A 15,221-nucleotide genomic window follows, 5' to 3' on the forward strand; every position below is an offset into this window, starting at 1 on the left:
TTCAAAAATAAATAAATGCAGATTTTTGCATAGAAGACACAGAAATCAGAATACTAAAACCACAGGAGCTGAGAGGAGAGCCTGAAGGGAAAGTGCTTTCACCTCCTATGGGAGTCAGGACTCGAGGTCTGGCCTGCCCTCTTGGGCTCAAAGCCCAACATGGGTCACTCCCAGACCCAGCTAGTCACGGGTGACTTCATTCAGCAAGGCCTGCTCCATCTGACCCAAAACTGGTCAGGAGTTGGGTCAGTGCTTTTCCCAGGAATAAAGGCAGGCAGGCAGGGGCGGGGTCACTTCAGTGGATGTCAGTACAGGGCTTCTTACCTAGGACCCATGTGTCCCGTGGGCCCACCCAACATATAAACAACGCATGGGTGAGGCTTCCTCCGATTCCCCAGTCACCCTCTATGAGTTAGAAGAAACATCTAAATGGCCCCCTTGTCCTGCACCCCATCAACTCAAACAGGACATCAATGATCAGTGGCTTCATCAACTCCAGAGGCCCCTGTCATTCTTTAGAGCCACAAATCCAGCATTCCCTGGCACTCCAAGTGTATGACTCTGGATGTTAGAGATGCTTTACACAAAATATGTGAGAAGAGGCCTGTTGGGAAAACATTTATTGTAATTTGATAACACCTAGGGATGTTATGGTTCCAAATGCAAAGTGAATATAGTATTAGGGGGAATTTAGGGTGAACACATTTCCTAGATTCTAGCAATTCATAAAAGTATTTTTTTTTTTACTTTTTACTGAAAGTATTTAATTTAAAAAGCAAATCTCGGGCACCTGGGTGGCTCAGTCGGTTTAGTGTCACACTTCGGCTCAGGTCATGATCTTGCGATCTGTGAGTTCAAGCCCTGCATCAAGGCTCTGGGCTGACACCTCAGAGTCTGGAGCCTGCTTCAGATTCTGTGTCTCCCTCTCTCTCTGCCCCTCCCTTGCTCATACTCTCTGTCTCTCAAAAATAAATAAACATTAAAAATTTTTTTTTAATAAAAAGCAAACCTCAAGAACTACCACGAATTTTCAGATGGGGAGAATAAGCCCCTGGGAGGGTAAGAGCCCAGGTGTGCCAAGTGGGAGGACTGGGTGCCTCGATGTCGTGGCTTCACTCAACATGCCGACCGCCCCTGTGTGGGGCCACTCGGAAGTCACTGGTCAGAGAAGAGGTACATGAGGGAAATGTGATTCCCTCATGGGCCAGCTCCCAGGTCCTGAGACCCGGGGCCCCAGGGGAGGAACTGGTCCTCTAACAGGTGCTTAGGACAGGACTCCTTCACAGGTGAGGAGGCAGAACATGAGGGCCTTCCACCACACTCCAGTGTAAGAGTGGACCCAGAAAGCTGTCACCAATGTCACTCTTCACCAGCCTCCCAGCCAAAGGGTGGTCAGTGCATATTAGCACACACGACCCCAAAGCACAACATCTTCATAAATCATCTCCAGAACATGATAGAGCGCAGCAGTAGCCCCTCCGGCAGATTTCATTCCATATAAGGTAATACACTGATGTGGGGCTTTCCCACCCCCCAGTCCCCTTCTGTGAGTCCAAATCACGTACATGAGACCCCCGCATCCCAGGAGAAACAACCTAGTCATCGTACTGGACTTCGGCCTGGAGCTCCTTGGTAACATAGTTCACCAGCATGGCCAGCAGCTGCTGCTGCAGGGCCTCACTGCCCATGACCAGTGTGGTGAGCTGCACAGCGTCCGTCCACTCCAGGTGCCTGACGATGGCGGTGGCTTGATTAAAGAGCTTCTGCTGCTCGGCGGGTGGCAGCTCCATTATGATCTGCGGAACTGGCTTAAACTGTCCGCTTGTCATCCAGGCACCTAATAGACCCCCGACAGCCCCCCCTGGAAAACAAGGGAAGCTTCAATTAGTCGGGCCGTATCTGTGAATGATGGCCTCAGGTTCTCGCGGACAGCACGTCCACCACTGTGATGAGTAGGCACATTCTGGGTGGGCCGGAACGAGCTCAGCTCCATGCCCGCCTCTACCCCACGGTGCGGGGGGCAGAGGTTTATGTGGTCTTCAGTCCATTTGGCTCAGATAATTGACACCCAAGTCTGTCCTTCCTGAAGCTCTGCACGAAGCAGTTCCCACCTCACAGCTGTGCTAACTAAAATCTTTTCCAGGGGCCGAAGGTTCGATGCTTCCCACAGAAATCTCTCTCATCTTAAAGGAGAGAGCTGGGAAGCAAGTGAGTTTTCAAGGAGAATCATCTCAGTGGTGAGACAGAATTTTCTCCATCGTGTGTCTAACATGCTCTCTGCCCCTGAACCTTGGAAATTTCCAGGGAAATCATGTGCTTAAAAGGACCCTGGGGACAGATAAGGAGACCTTTACTCTTGAAACAACTGTTTTTCATGCAACCCCTCCAGAGTTGTATAATAATAAATATCAGATTTAACTTATTCAACTATTTCTCTTTCAGTGGCCCCCAAAGGGCATAACCATTATTTTTAAATGTAAATTTATGATTAAATTTAAGGTGCGTGATTTGGGGACTTGATACCCTTATGTCAATGGAAAGTTCTGTCTAATCAGGTAGGATGCAGGTTTGTTACAGCAAGCTGCCCTGGGGCAGAGATCTCAAACCCTAGTGCCTTCAGGGGCCAGGAAGGGGGTTGAGAGAAGTGAGGAAGGCTGGGCGAGCCTGTGGGTGATGGGGAGCTGATTCCCTGTCTAAAGGGACAGTGGCTACTCCTTGCCAGCCCATTGGTACCACGCAGAATACCAGATTTGTATCTTTAAAAGGTCTCATGACTTTTAAATATCAGAGATCAGGTATTTAAAAGATGCTGCCCAGCTAGCTGGATATAGTGACTCTCTTCTAACAAGTAGAGTGTGGAAACAGGAAACAGTAGCTTCACAGTGGAGAAATCTGGCAAATACCACTTTAATCAGGTAAGCAAGGTAGATGTCACCAGGGAGGCCCTGTGGATGTCACGTGTCCCTGAAATGGCACTAGGAGATAGGCACGCCACCTCCCTCCGTGGTCCATAACCCTGGGCTAATCGTGAGAAAGTCATCAGGCAGACCCAAACGGATAGGCATTCTACAAATACCTGACCAATACTCCTCAAAGCTACCCAGACCATGAAAGACCAGCGAAGTCCGAGAAACTGTCACAGACCAGAGGAGACTAAGGAGACCTGAGGATTAAATGCAGTGTGATATCTTGAGCTGGATTTGGGGACAGGAAAAGTTCATTAATGCAAAAACTGCCAAAATCCAAATAAAGTCTGGAGAATAGTTAATAGTTATGTATCAGTGTTGGCTTCTTAGTTTTGACAAATGTACCATGGTAATACAAGATGTTAATGTTAGGGGAACAGAAACTGGGTGAGGGGTGTACAGGAATTCTCTGCATGGTCCTGCCTACCTCTCTGTAAATCTACTACTGTTCCAAAAATAAAAGGTTTATCTGAAAGAACACAGCCCAGGTCAGGGAGGACCCATATGTAGGCTGGACCCCACCAACATGCTATAAACCTGCACCCCCTCAAGAAGCCAAGGATGGGGGTCTCTGGATGCACACCCTCCCTTGGGGCAGAGACCAGGCCAGCTTCGAGCCCTGGAGCCTGAGCACCGTCCCTGGACAGGCTCTCCTTCTGCTCCTAAGGCAGGGAGGGTTCCGGGGAGGGAAAACCAGTAATTTACAAGTTTTACTGAACTTTTCCCCATGACACCCGTGAAGTGCTTAGAGTCGACAAGAGTTGCACACATCTGCACTAAACCTTTATGAGAACATCAATATTTGATTTAGAGCAGCACTTAATGCAAAAAGTCGCCAGGAATATCGACCAGAAAATTACTAACTCTTTGGAGAAGAGAAAATTCCTTTGTTTTCTGGGTAAAATGATACTCCAACCCACGAGTAGGGGCTGCAAGTAGCGAATCCCCTGGGTTCTCTTTGCAGACATCCTGTTTTCCTCCAGCTTTTACATAATCCAAATAAAATATATGCTCCCACAATGGCATCTGGGAGCAGCTATATGATAAACGATCCCATCAAGCCTGCCCCTGAGCACATTAGATGGGGTGGGACAAAGATATAGAATGTCACTGAGGAAAGAGGCAATGGCCTGGTCTTTCCCCTCACTTCTTGGATGGGGGGAAACTGAAGTCAGGACTCGCTAATTCACAGTTTGGAAAGGGAATTGTATAAGCAGAAGGTCTGGGACCACCCACATGCTGATTTACTCCCCAGTGTGACCTCAGCTTCATGAAATGTCCTCAGATTTGCCCACCCTGCTACGGAATGGCAGAGCAGAGCAAGAAGCCATGCCGGGGAACTGGGAAACAAGCCAATCTGGGAGACACGCAGCTGCCTCTCCAGCCCATACCTGTGTACAGACAGGATTCCCACCAGACTGTGAGCACTCCGATGTCCCCGGCACAGCCTGCCCAGCACAAGGCAGGCATTCGGTTAAGTATTTGCTGAGCCCAATGCAGTAGACCATGTCTTTATCTGATGCCCCTGTGTTTCAGGGTCCATCGGAGGCAGCTCAAGGGAGGCACATTCCAGCCTCTCCTCAAGTCAGGCCTGCACAGCAGCCAGCTCACTGATGCCACCCTCTTCTACAGTTCAGGCCACACAGGAATTCTTCCTTCCTATTCCTAAGCCAAAGGAAGCAACTTCATCCTATCTCCAAGGAACGATGGGAAAATCAGCCGAACCTCCATTCATTGCCAGAAACCAGCTCTCAAATTGAAGCAGGCAGCAGAAGAAAGGGGCAAGGATGGCCACCCTAGTATAGTTTGTTGCTGTTTCTGCATTAGATTGCTTGCTTTCAGAATGGGGCAGTCTCTCTGAATGGGCTAGTAGGTTCTCAGCAAATCCCAGCCTCTTCCCTGGTTCCCTTCTGCAGTGACATACACTGGTGACGGGGTCAGGAGACCATCCAAGGGACCAGGACACCCCGATATCTTCAAACTCTAGGCCACACCCCTGAGAGGAGAGGCATTCTCCAGGTCTGCAGGACATGCATGCCATTTGCAAGAATGCCCTGCACTTCTGAGACATTCACACTCAGGGGCTGGCGTTTTCAATAGGATACATTATGTACACAAAGATCATTTCACAGAAGCAACCTTGACTCAACAAATATCTCACACAGGACAGACTCTTATGAGGTCTCAGCGTCTCAAAGTCCTTTTCCACCACACCCACCAGGCTGGCTGCCCCTGCGAGGGACTCGCACTTACCAACAGCTAGTCCGGGTGGGCCTCCAACCAAGCCCCCGATGAAGGCCACGGCCCCCGTGACCAGGGCGCCCCTCCCAGAGTGCTTGACGGCTGCCTTCATCTTCCTCTCCTCAGAGATGGAGCAGAGCAGCTTCATGATATCTCCTACCATGACGGGCATCTTGGCAAGCCTCAAAGGAAGCATTTTAGAGGGTGACTTTCACTGGGTGTCAGAATATTTCCACCCAAATGTTACTCTCCCTAGAGTTTTGAGGAAGAGTCCTCATTTTCCAGTAGAGAAGAGTAGCTCCACCATAAGCATGACAGACAGCACTCTGTCATGTGAAACGTTGTCACAGACAAAGCAGGGTAGCCTTTAGTTAAAAAGCAAACACAATCAGCAGAATGGGTGAAAGGTCTTCTCTGCCCTCTGCATAACTTCTGATTTATGACAGATTAAGGAGCAACCCCAGCCACAGACTCCACCAGTTCATCACAAGTGAGGCAAATCTGACCTCTCTTGCATCAGCGGCCTTCCTGCTGCCTCAGGCTTCCCCAGTGCACAAAGCCTGGCAGGGTGCAGAAGGTCCTGGCCTCAAGCCCTCTTTTGTGTGACAGTGCAACTGAGCTCACGCCAAGCCAGTAAAGGGTATAAGTACTGGGCTGTGTGACCACACTGGCCTCATGCCCACATTTGCCCGCTGAGTGACCCTGAGCAGACTGTCATATTCCTCACCTGTAAAATGAAGATAAACCACCTACAAGCTGGATTCTTGAAAGGTCTAAGTAGAATGGATGCAAAGTGCCTGGTGCGAGTCTGGAACATGGCAGGCCCTCAGACATGATGGCTCTAAATGGACATTCTGCTACTGATACGCACCACTTGCTTTTCTATAGGCAACAACTCTTAAAGCCAATCCAGTTCTGCATGTGGGGTATTAAAAGCAGAGACAGGGTGACACGGTGATATGAAACGACCAGAAAATAAAATATGCCAAAAAAATTCCAGGGGGTTGCATATATTTGGACAGACAGACAGATGGGCCTTTGGAACAATGACCTTAGAAAAATTCTCTGAGGGCAAGAACTTGTTCGCCACACTGGGGAAGCTGGCAGGCAGGGCAAGGGCAGGGCGGGCTCCGCCCCAGGGATGGGTGCGAATCGAGAGCCACAACGCTGACACCAATGGGTCACCTGCCTGGGCTGGGGAGTAAAATCAAAATGGCCACAAGCTGGTGCTTCTCCTTCTGGCTTCTGCTGAACCCAAGGTCAGTGGGGACTTCCTTTCCATCACTCCTTTTCATTCAGGGCTGACACATGATACAGTCGCTAAAAGAACTTGACAAAGTTTGGGGCAGACCCTGTTGCTCAATATCTTTTGGTTGCATCTTTTTGTGACCCAAGGATAATCCAGAACCAGCCTCTAATATAAAATTACCCTCTCAATCCTGGGAGAGGATTTTGAGTCCTTAGAATGAGTCTGTGGGCCTGCTGGATCACCAGGCAGGTTTCAGAATTTCTGTGCGGTCCCTGGGGAGCTAAGAAGTCTCCTGTGTTTTGGCCTCTGCAATATTCTTAATTAAGATCAGTGATTTTCCACAAGGGCGTAGGAACCACTGTACCTTGCTAAGTACAGCCAGTAGCACTGGGCTGCGATCATACATTTCGAACAAGCCTCCAGCTGGTCTTCGAACCCCACTTCGGATAGCAAGACTCTAAGAGAGCGTGACCCAGGACATCTGATAACTGTTACTTACTCCTCGAGCTCAGAAATTGCAAACAAGCATCCCCCAAATGTGTCTGTTTGGCCAAGTGGGGAACAGAGGCAATGGAGGGCAGGCCCTACAGGGCTGCTCAGGTGTGCCGTTCCTGCACTGGCTGCATGTGTCCTGGACTTGCCAAAGCACCTCCTGGCCTCCAAGCACCTTTGCTCACTACTGGCAACCACTTGCAGACAGAGTACATGCTACCTTCTCCTCCTTGCGGGATAAGACTTGTCCACTCACAAGTATCATAATAATAAAATAGCACTACAAAAGCAAATGGACTGCACCTAATAGAAGTTTACTAAAAAATGAGGCGATGGAGGGTGGGACTCGATTTACCCAGTAGCCACGGTCCTGTGAAGCTATGAAAACAAACTGAGTTTTATTTCAAATACTCATTTATTTCAAATATTGATAACCAAAGCATTTAATTTCATGGTAAAAACTTTCAAAAGCTAAAAACACTCCTGTAAGACATCTAGTCATTGTGTAGTTTATATCTGGTTTATATCTAGCTTTTTATCTATCACTTATGCTGGGGAAAAGGGAGACAAAGCTCTCGTCCTAGGAAAGCCCCTCTGGAGGCTGCAGTGAGCTTCCCATTTCCAAGCACATGAAGACCGCAAGCATGGTCCATAAGGATGGCCTCCTGGCCAGTGCACGCTGCCATGACCTGCAGTCTTGAAACTGTTTCCACACAGCAAGAAAACACAAAAACGAGGCAGGAAACAGCCACTTCACACTCTATTGTCCATTAAAAAAACCCTAGCTTCGGACCTGCTCTGAATGACTTTATGTATATAAACCCACAGGGGCTAATAAGGCATCATTGTGCAAATGCTGCCCCCAGCCTCCACTGTGCCCAGGCGGATGAGCACAAGGCCCAGGCCCAGGGCTCTGCAGAACGGGTGGACCAGCAGGGGTCACGGTGTGTGGGAGGGCAGGGGAGGAAGTGGCCCAGCTCCAGCTGGGCTCAATGGTTCTACACCACAGGAAGAGGTGGTAGTGTGGCTGCTTCAATTCAAGAGAAAGCTGGCTTAATTTCCTTGCAGGAATCATTTTAGAAGCTAGAGCATCAATAGACTCTTGTGGAAGAAAGGTTTGTAACCCCATCTCCTGAGTCCTTGCTAAAAAGCCCAGCCTCCCGACTTCTCCAGGCTTGCCAGATTGCGGGAGGAAGCAGCCCTGCTCCTTCTCCCACTCCACGTTTGCCTTTGTCTGTAAGCAACTGGGAAGTGAGTCAGGAGGGAGGAGGGAGGAAGAGGACTGTGATGGGGACAGACCTCAGAGGGTGAGAATGGGGCCTCCTCTCCCATATCACACCTATTTCAGAATCAGATTTGTCCACGAAACAGGTTCTGGTCACAGAAAGCCCATCTGCCAGCCATAGGGAAGGCAAATGCCAACTTGCAGCCCTGGTTTCTTGCACGCACCAGGCTGGTCTGCTGATTACAGCAAGGTTCTGGGAAAGGGGGAGATGAGCCCATCCCCAAGACTGTAGCTCGGCTTTCTGAGATGGACCAGATTGTGAGAGAGGAGAGAGAGGAGGGCTTCAGAGTTAACACAGACCTCCATGCACCCTGTTTAAAAAAAAAAAAGAATTAGAAAAGCGGAGCATCTTAAGGGCCCAGAGTGATCTTGCTCACCTGCATCTTAAGTACTTTCTACTTGTCTGTTGGAATTTATAAAACCCCACTGTATGCACTGGCTCTTGTTAACCTGGTCTTCCCACCTCTGTATGCCCTGGTGCAAAGGTCACATGTGGATCCCACCCGCATTGTCAGAGTAGCCCATAGACTTTTTAAAAACCCAGCTGATTGCCAGTATTTAAAGATCTAATTTCACATACATCTGATTTCGGATTTCTCTTGAAAAATCAAAAGAGCAGGGCGCCTGGGTTGCTGAGTTGGTAAGCATCCAGCTCTTGACTTCGGCTTAGGTCATGATGTCACGGTTCTGAGTTTGAGCCCCCAGTGGGGCTTCACACTATCATTAAGGAGCGGGCTTGGGATTCTCTCGCCCTTTCCCTCTTCCACTCCACTGTTCATGATCTTTCGCTTTCAAAATAAATAAATAAACTTAAAAAAGAAAAGAAAAAGAAAAATCAAAAGAGCGAGTCACCCTAGTCTATCTTCCTGTACCACGGAGGCCAAAGGGAAGCAGGTACTGCCTTCTCTGTCATAGTCCGGGACAGATACCTACCTCGCCCATAAACGGGCGCTCTGCAAGCTCTCAAAGTCTGTTTCTCTTTTTAAAGGCTAAAGAAGCTACCTGTCCCCACCAAACTAATTCGCCCCTCCTAAATCATTAGTATCCATTCCTGATTGTGTCCAGACTTTCCCCATAGGGCGAGTCCAGGGGTGCTGACTCACCCGGTATCCTAACTAGGACTCTGTCCTGCATATATAACACCTGCTCCCCACCCACGCACCTGGGGGGCACTGAGGAGGGTGATACCCGCACACCGGGTTACAGAGGAGGACACATAAACATGGCTAACTGAGGAGGTCACACACACACACACCACACCACACCACACCACACCACAACACACCAAACCCAGTCACTGCGTGGCGCACCGCTGGGTGCGAGGGCCCGCAGTCAGAGGGCCCGGGAGTCAGGCAGCCCGGAGTCTAATGCCAGCTCGGCTGCTACTGCTTACTTCGGTTGTGACGGCAGCCTCTCCGTGCCTCAGTGTCTTCATACGGAAAATGAACACCCAAGCACCGTGCTGGCTGGGTCCGGCAGCCGCAGGCCTCCCGGCCCCGCGCCCCGGGCGCCCGGCCTCCCCCGCGCGGCCCNGGCTCGCCGCGGCGCCCCTCCTCCTCCGGGGCCTCGGGCAGGCTGGAGTCGCCGTGGTCCCCAAGCCACGCTCCGTCGCGCCCGCGTTTTAGATGGACATGGCACCCTGCACCTCCCTCAAGCCCGGAGAGGCCTCCTGGGATCCTCTTTCCCTTTCGCCCTTGATTCAGGATCTCTGACCCTTAGAGGTAGGGACGTTCCTCCCTCCTCCCAGCAATCATGGAGAGAACCCAGCAACCATAGGAAGCCAAAGGTGCTAAATTAATGTTCGGTGAATGTATGGGCCGAAGTCCAACGTAAGCTGGAGGCCGGTGCTGGCACCAGGTGCCTCTGGGTCTGGGGGTTGAAAGGCTAAGCAGCTGGCTTTACCTCCAAGGGAAGGGGGAGACGAGACTGCTGGGAGGGTGCAGAGGTGGGGACGGGGTGCAGGGAATACTTTAGAGGAAGTATGGAGAAGAGGCCCCCCGCCCCCAGCACACACTCATACACTCACAAGGGCTGGCCTGGAACCATCTCAAATCTGGGAAAGGCTCTGGTTGCCGTCCATGGACTGTGCCACTTAAGCCTGACAGTAGTCCCGCCTCCTAGGTGTGGTTGCCACTGCCCTATTACAGCTGGGAGAAGCCAGGGAGAGGTCGGTCTGCCCAAGGCCACCCAGGTAGGGTGTGTCAGAGTCGGAACTGTAACCCGGGTCTCCGCGGCTCAAAGACCTTGCTGAACCCAGCGCTCTGCCTGGCTTTCCAGGCTACTGTAGACACGGAGAGGATGGGCGTCATTCACACTGCCAGTCATCTTGTTTCTTTCTCTTGTTTTTCCTCTTTTGAGTGGGAAAGCACACACATATGTATACACCACGTATTTACACACATAGATACAGATAAATACCACTTATGCACACACAGATTACACATATACCTACACATATATATACCATATATTTAAACAGACATATATACTATAGTATATACATGCCCCGATATGGTGTTTAAAAAAAATCTGTATTTGCTGACTTTAAAAAGCTGTACATATTAATGTATATAAGTCGATGAGTTGGGGGATAAGTATACACCATCATCACAATCTACACCATAAACATATCAGTCACTTCAGAAGTTTCTTCCCGCTCTTTCTTATCATTATTATTATTATTATTATTATGTGTGTGTTGAGAACACTTAGCATAAGATTTACCCTCTTTAGTATACATTTAGTATACGTACAATATTATCAGCTGTAGGCAGTGTGCTGCATAGATTCCTAACATGTATTTATCTTACAGAATTGAAACTTTGTACTCTTTAACTATCGTCATTTTGTTACTTCCATTTCCCTTTTGTCCTCAGGGGAGAAAGGGCCTTAAGCATTAACCAGGGTTCGGGGGCCATGGTGAAATAACCCCAACCACTTCTCAGTAGGAGCTTTTGCTTGAGTTTGGGTGACATTCAACAATGAAAGTTAACTGAGGCTAAGAATAGCTCAACCGTCTCTAGGCTCTGACCTGGGGGAGATTCTCCAGTTTCCTCCGCGGGCAGCTCCCTCTGGCGGCTCATTAAAGAAATTGGGCTGTTGACTCCTTCCCCAGAGGTGGTAAGGGGAGTATCGGAGAGGCAGGGAAAACGAAAGAAACTTCAAGGTCAGGGCCCTCTTGAGGAGGTGAGCTTTAGAAGTCCTGCAAACTTTGAACCTGTCAGCAACCTAGGACCTTCATTCTGATATGAATGGTTGCACACACAGAAGCCCATAAATGTAACAGATAATACCACAGTCTCCTAGTGTCAACTAGGCCTCCTGTAGCGTTGGTTCTGTGAAGGGGGTACACAGTGGGGTCGCCATCATGGTGACTGTGCCCTGGCCCAGCATACAGATAGTGCTCTCATAATGCTTACAGTCCTAATATCTGGCTGGGTGACCTTGGGAAAGTCATTCAACTTCTCTATGCCTGTTTCCTCATTTGAGAAATGACAACAATAATAGTGCCTGTCTCATAGGATTATACTGAAGAGTAAAGGAGGTAATGTATAGGGATCAAGATTATCCTTGTTTATATCATAAGGTGTGAAAACGAAAATCATCTCCAGGGTGCCAAATGTGAGCCTCATGTGCCCAGAGAGGCAAGAAATCTGATTCCACCCCAAGCCTTCACAATCCACCATTTTCCAGAAGGGTCCAAGAATCCCATAGCATCCTGGTTTGCATCATAGAGCTGGCTTTGGACTATGATCCACCCATTCACCAAACATTAACTTAGCATCTTTGGCTCCCCAAGGTTGCTGGACTGTCACCATGACTGCTGAGGGAAGGGAGGACTGTCCCTAGGCCAGAGGGTCAGAGATCCTGAATCAAGGGCCAAAGGGAGAGAGGATCCCCAGGAGGCCTCTCCGGGCTTGAGGGAGGTGCAAGGTGCAAGGTCCATCTAAAATGTGTGAGGGCTGGGGTAGAGGGCAGGGGATGGGTGTGAAGGAGCGCAGCCTGAGGGCCATGGGGCCCCCTGAAGCCAGCACCTTGTTCCCCCCACCTTTCCACAGTTCGAGTTAGCCAGCTCCTACCTTATATTGCTTTTTCAGGATAAACCCATCTGGACCCAGGGCTGGACAGTTCCATATACACACACGTAAACCCCTGCAACCTCTTAATTAAAGCATATGAGTAAACTTGATATCATTTTGAAAACTAAAATCTTAAGGTCAGTGTTCTTTTTATTTTTTATTCATTTTTAATTTTTATTTCTTATGTTTCTTAAGTAATCTCTATGCCCAACATGGAGCTTGAACTCAGCCCCGAGATCAGGAGTCACATGCTCCACCAATGAGCCTTCTTTCTATTTTAAATTACCTAGAGGCACCATAGTCTTGTGCTTAGGGATTCTCAGGGGTCTGGATCCAGCCTTGCAACCATAGAGCCAGGTTTTGGGTCAGGAGGGATTCTAACCGCATATGGTGGGCCTAGGACACTCTTCCTTCCTTGGTCTTGGTGATGAAGGAGGTCTCCCTTGCCCCCAGTCTTTTCCCCAAGATGCATGCCATTCCTTTCATGTAGGAAACGTTCAGCACTGCTACACCAGATGGACTGAGTAATTTGCTAGGGCCCTATAACAAAGCACCACAAAGTGGGTGTCTTGAAACAGGAATTTATTGTCTCCATTTTGGAGAGCAGTCCAATGTGTGGGCGGGTCCAAGCTCCCTCTGAAGTCTGTGGGGGACAATCACTCCGGGCCTCTTCTCAGCTTCTGGTGTGGCCGTCAGCCCTCAGCATTTGTGGGTTTGCAGCTAGTGCCCTGCATCTGTCATCACGTGGCATCCTCCCTGTGTGTCTGTGCCTGTGCCCCAACTTCCTTCTTTGTATGAGGACACCAGTCATATTGGATCAAAGGCCCGCCCTAAAGACCTCGTCTTAACCTGATGACATCTCCAAAGACTCTATTTTCAAATAAGGTCACATTTACAAGCACCAAGGGTAGGACTACAAAGTCTTTTTGGGGTGATACAATTCAACCCAAAACACCAGGTATCCAGCAAATGGCAGCCATGTTGATAGCATCTGAATATGCACATGGTATGTGCTGGCACAATGAAAGTAAGAGGCTCGGCTCATGCCTGTGTCAAAGTTGTTGTGTGCAGAGGGGCCATCAAGCTGCCCTTCTTTGGTCTTGGGGGCGCTTAATTCTGAAAGGACTGCTGTGGGCAAGGTGGTTTGGGGACTGGTAAGGGAGCTGGTCCCGGGCTTTGTCACTGTGCTTCTAAATAATTAACTCATCTTCTTCCTTAGTATTTACATCCTTCAGATATTTGGAGATGGCTATCATGTCCCTTCAGCCATGACTCAGCACTTCTCTACATATTTGCCATGGTGCTGAGTGTGTTGTTGTTGTTGTTGTTATTTTTATTATTTTCCCCCTGCACACTCCCTTGTTCCCTTAGCCACCATCATGGTTCTGTGAATTTCCTCCAGTTTCCAGCCCTGCAAGTGCCAAGTTACTGGGAGGGAGCATCAGCAGTCAGTAGTCAGGTGACAAGGGATGGCTCACAGGCCCTCTGGCCTCCTACTCCTCTGTAATTTTTGTCAGTTTCCCCAAAGCCACATCAAATAAATAGGCAAGCTAAGGAAAAACAGCGTGCTTATGGTGCAAATGCAGTTTCCAGACAAATCCCCTGCCCCCGCTCCCATCCAGACAGTCCCCAGTTTCCTCAGCTACTAAATGAGAAGAATCCTTGCTCTCAACACCGTAGGGCTGCTGTGAGGACTTCGGGAGGAACAGAGCAAAGAGCCTCCATGTCAGCTACAAGGCTGGGATGCCTGCCTACCAGCAATGCCTTCAAAACATGATTGGATCTCTGCAGAATGTTCCAGGGGTCTGCTGCTCTAAAAGCTAGAAATTCTAAGTTAAAATTTACAAAATGAACTTGATAGAACTGAGATTCACCCTAAAATCTGTTTGTGGAAAGAATAGAGAGATGCCCTACTTCAAAATCTACCATCAGATTTTAGTTTTCCAAATAAAGTGTGGAACTCAGAGCCGGATGGGCCCTTGGAGACATGTTGCAGATGGCCCTCAGGGGGCTTTGGAAGGTTATGCTGCTATAAAAGATTTGGAAAAAAAAATCCACCTTGTCTTCTATTTCAGATCTCACTGAAGAGTTCTTCTGTACCTGGAAGCCTTATTTTCACTGTGAGAAGAGTGATTTTCAATGGTTCTGTTGAACATGCAATTCTCATGCAAGTATTTCTATAATTATCCTGTTTCAGTTATAATACAGTTTCCGGAACAATAGGACTTTTATTGTATTGCCATATCTGTTATAATAGATATTTTATTACAGAAAATGGTGGTAGAGTCACTATTATGATTCTGAAGTTTTTATTTCAAATTGCTCATAGGATGGAAATTCTTTCTCCCAAGTAGTTTTTACTTTAATGCTGCTTTGGTTGTTTTTTGGGTTTCGTTTTAAACTTTGATGTGTTTGCGATTTTGTTCCATGGCAGAAGGTGGATGGTTTTGGAGGGGGGTAGGGGGGTTGTTTTGCTCCAAGTATAGACTGTGGCTAAGTTACCCCTGGCATCTGTGTGTCTGTTGTTAGTTTCTGGTACACACAGTTTCTTTAACATGTCAGATACATTGTCTTATGCACACATGCTTTAGTCTGCTCAGGTGGCCAGAACAAATTACCATAGACTGGGGGGATTACACAACATGCCTCACAGTTCTGGAGCTTGCAAGTCCAAGGTCAAGGTGCTGGCAAAGCAGGTTCCATTCAGAGATCTTTTGGTTGGCAGGCCTGCCACCTCAGTGATGGCCTCTTCTCTGAGTTTGTGGTAGGGAGCAGGGATCAAGTCTCTGGTGTCTCTTATGAGAACACTAACACCAGGGTCCCACCCTTATGACATCACTGAATCTTAATTACCTCCTTATAGGCTCCATCCCCAAAGACAGTCAGTCACACTGGGGTTCAGGCCTCAA

At 48.7% G+C, this 15,221-nt stretch overlaps 1 protein-coding gene across 2 annotated transcripts; it reads right to left on the minus strand.

Annotated features, from left to right (window-relative positions):
• Positions 1-604: 604 nt before the first annotated feature.
• CUNH19orf12 (chromosome unknown C19orf12 homolog) lies at positions 605-10,290 on the minus strand. Of its 2 annotated transcripts, none has more exons than XM_077754621.1 (3): positions 10,260-10,290; positions 5,220-5,389; positions 605-1,861 (listed from the first exon to the last, which is right to left on the minus strand). In XM_077754621.1, the coding sequence occupies exons 1-3, from the start codon at positions 10,277-10,279 to the stop codon at positions 1,596-1,598; spliced, it is 456 nt and encodes a 151-aa protein (XP_077610747.1). In that variant the 5' UTR covers positions 10,280-10,290; the 3' UTR covers positions 605-1,595. The 2 variants fall into 2 exon arrangements, with proteins under 2 accessions (XP_077610747.1, XP_077610748.1); XM_077754622.1 differs by lacking the exon at positions 10,260-10,290 and adding an exon at positions 9,627-9,744.
• Between the last annotated feature and the right edge of the window lie 4,931 nt (positions 10,291-15,221).

This window comes from Crocuta crocuta, unplaced genomic scaffold (genome assembly GCF_008692635.1).
Source record: "Crocuta crocuta isolate KB4526 unplaced genomic scaffold, BGI_CrCroc_1.0 scaffold121, whole genome shotgun sequence".
Lineage (NCBI taxonomy): Eukaryota > Metazoa > Chordata > Mammalia > Carnivora > Hyaenidae > Crocuta > Crocuta crocuta.

What these genes read in the sequence shown, in the direction of transcription:
- CUNH19orf12 (XM_077754621.1), bottom strand. Translation starts at nt 10,279, where the DNA reads ATGGTTCCAGGCCAGCCCTT. An exon ending in ATGGTTCCAGGCCAGCCCTT is followed by an intron (nt 5,390 to 10,259) that starts GTGAGTGTATGA and finishes GCTTCCTTTGAG; the next exon opens with GCTTGCCAAGATGCCCGTCA. An exon ending in CCCACCCGGACTAGCTGTTG is followed by an intron (nt 1,862 to 5,219) that starts GTAAGTGCGAGT and finishes CTTGTTTTCCAG; the next exon opens with GGGGGGCTGTCGGGGGTCTA.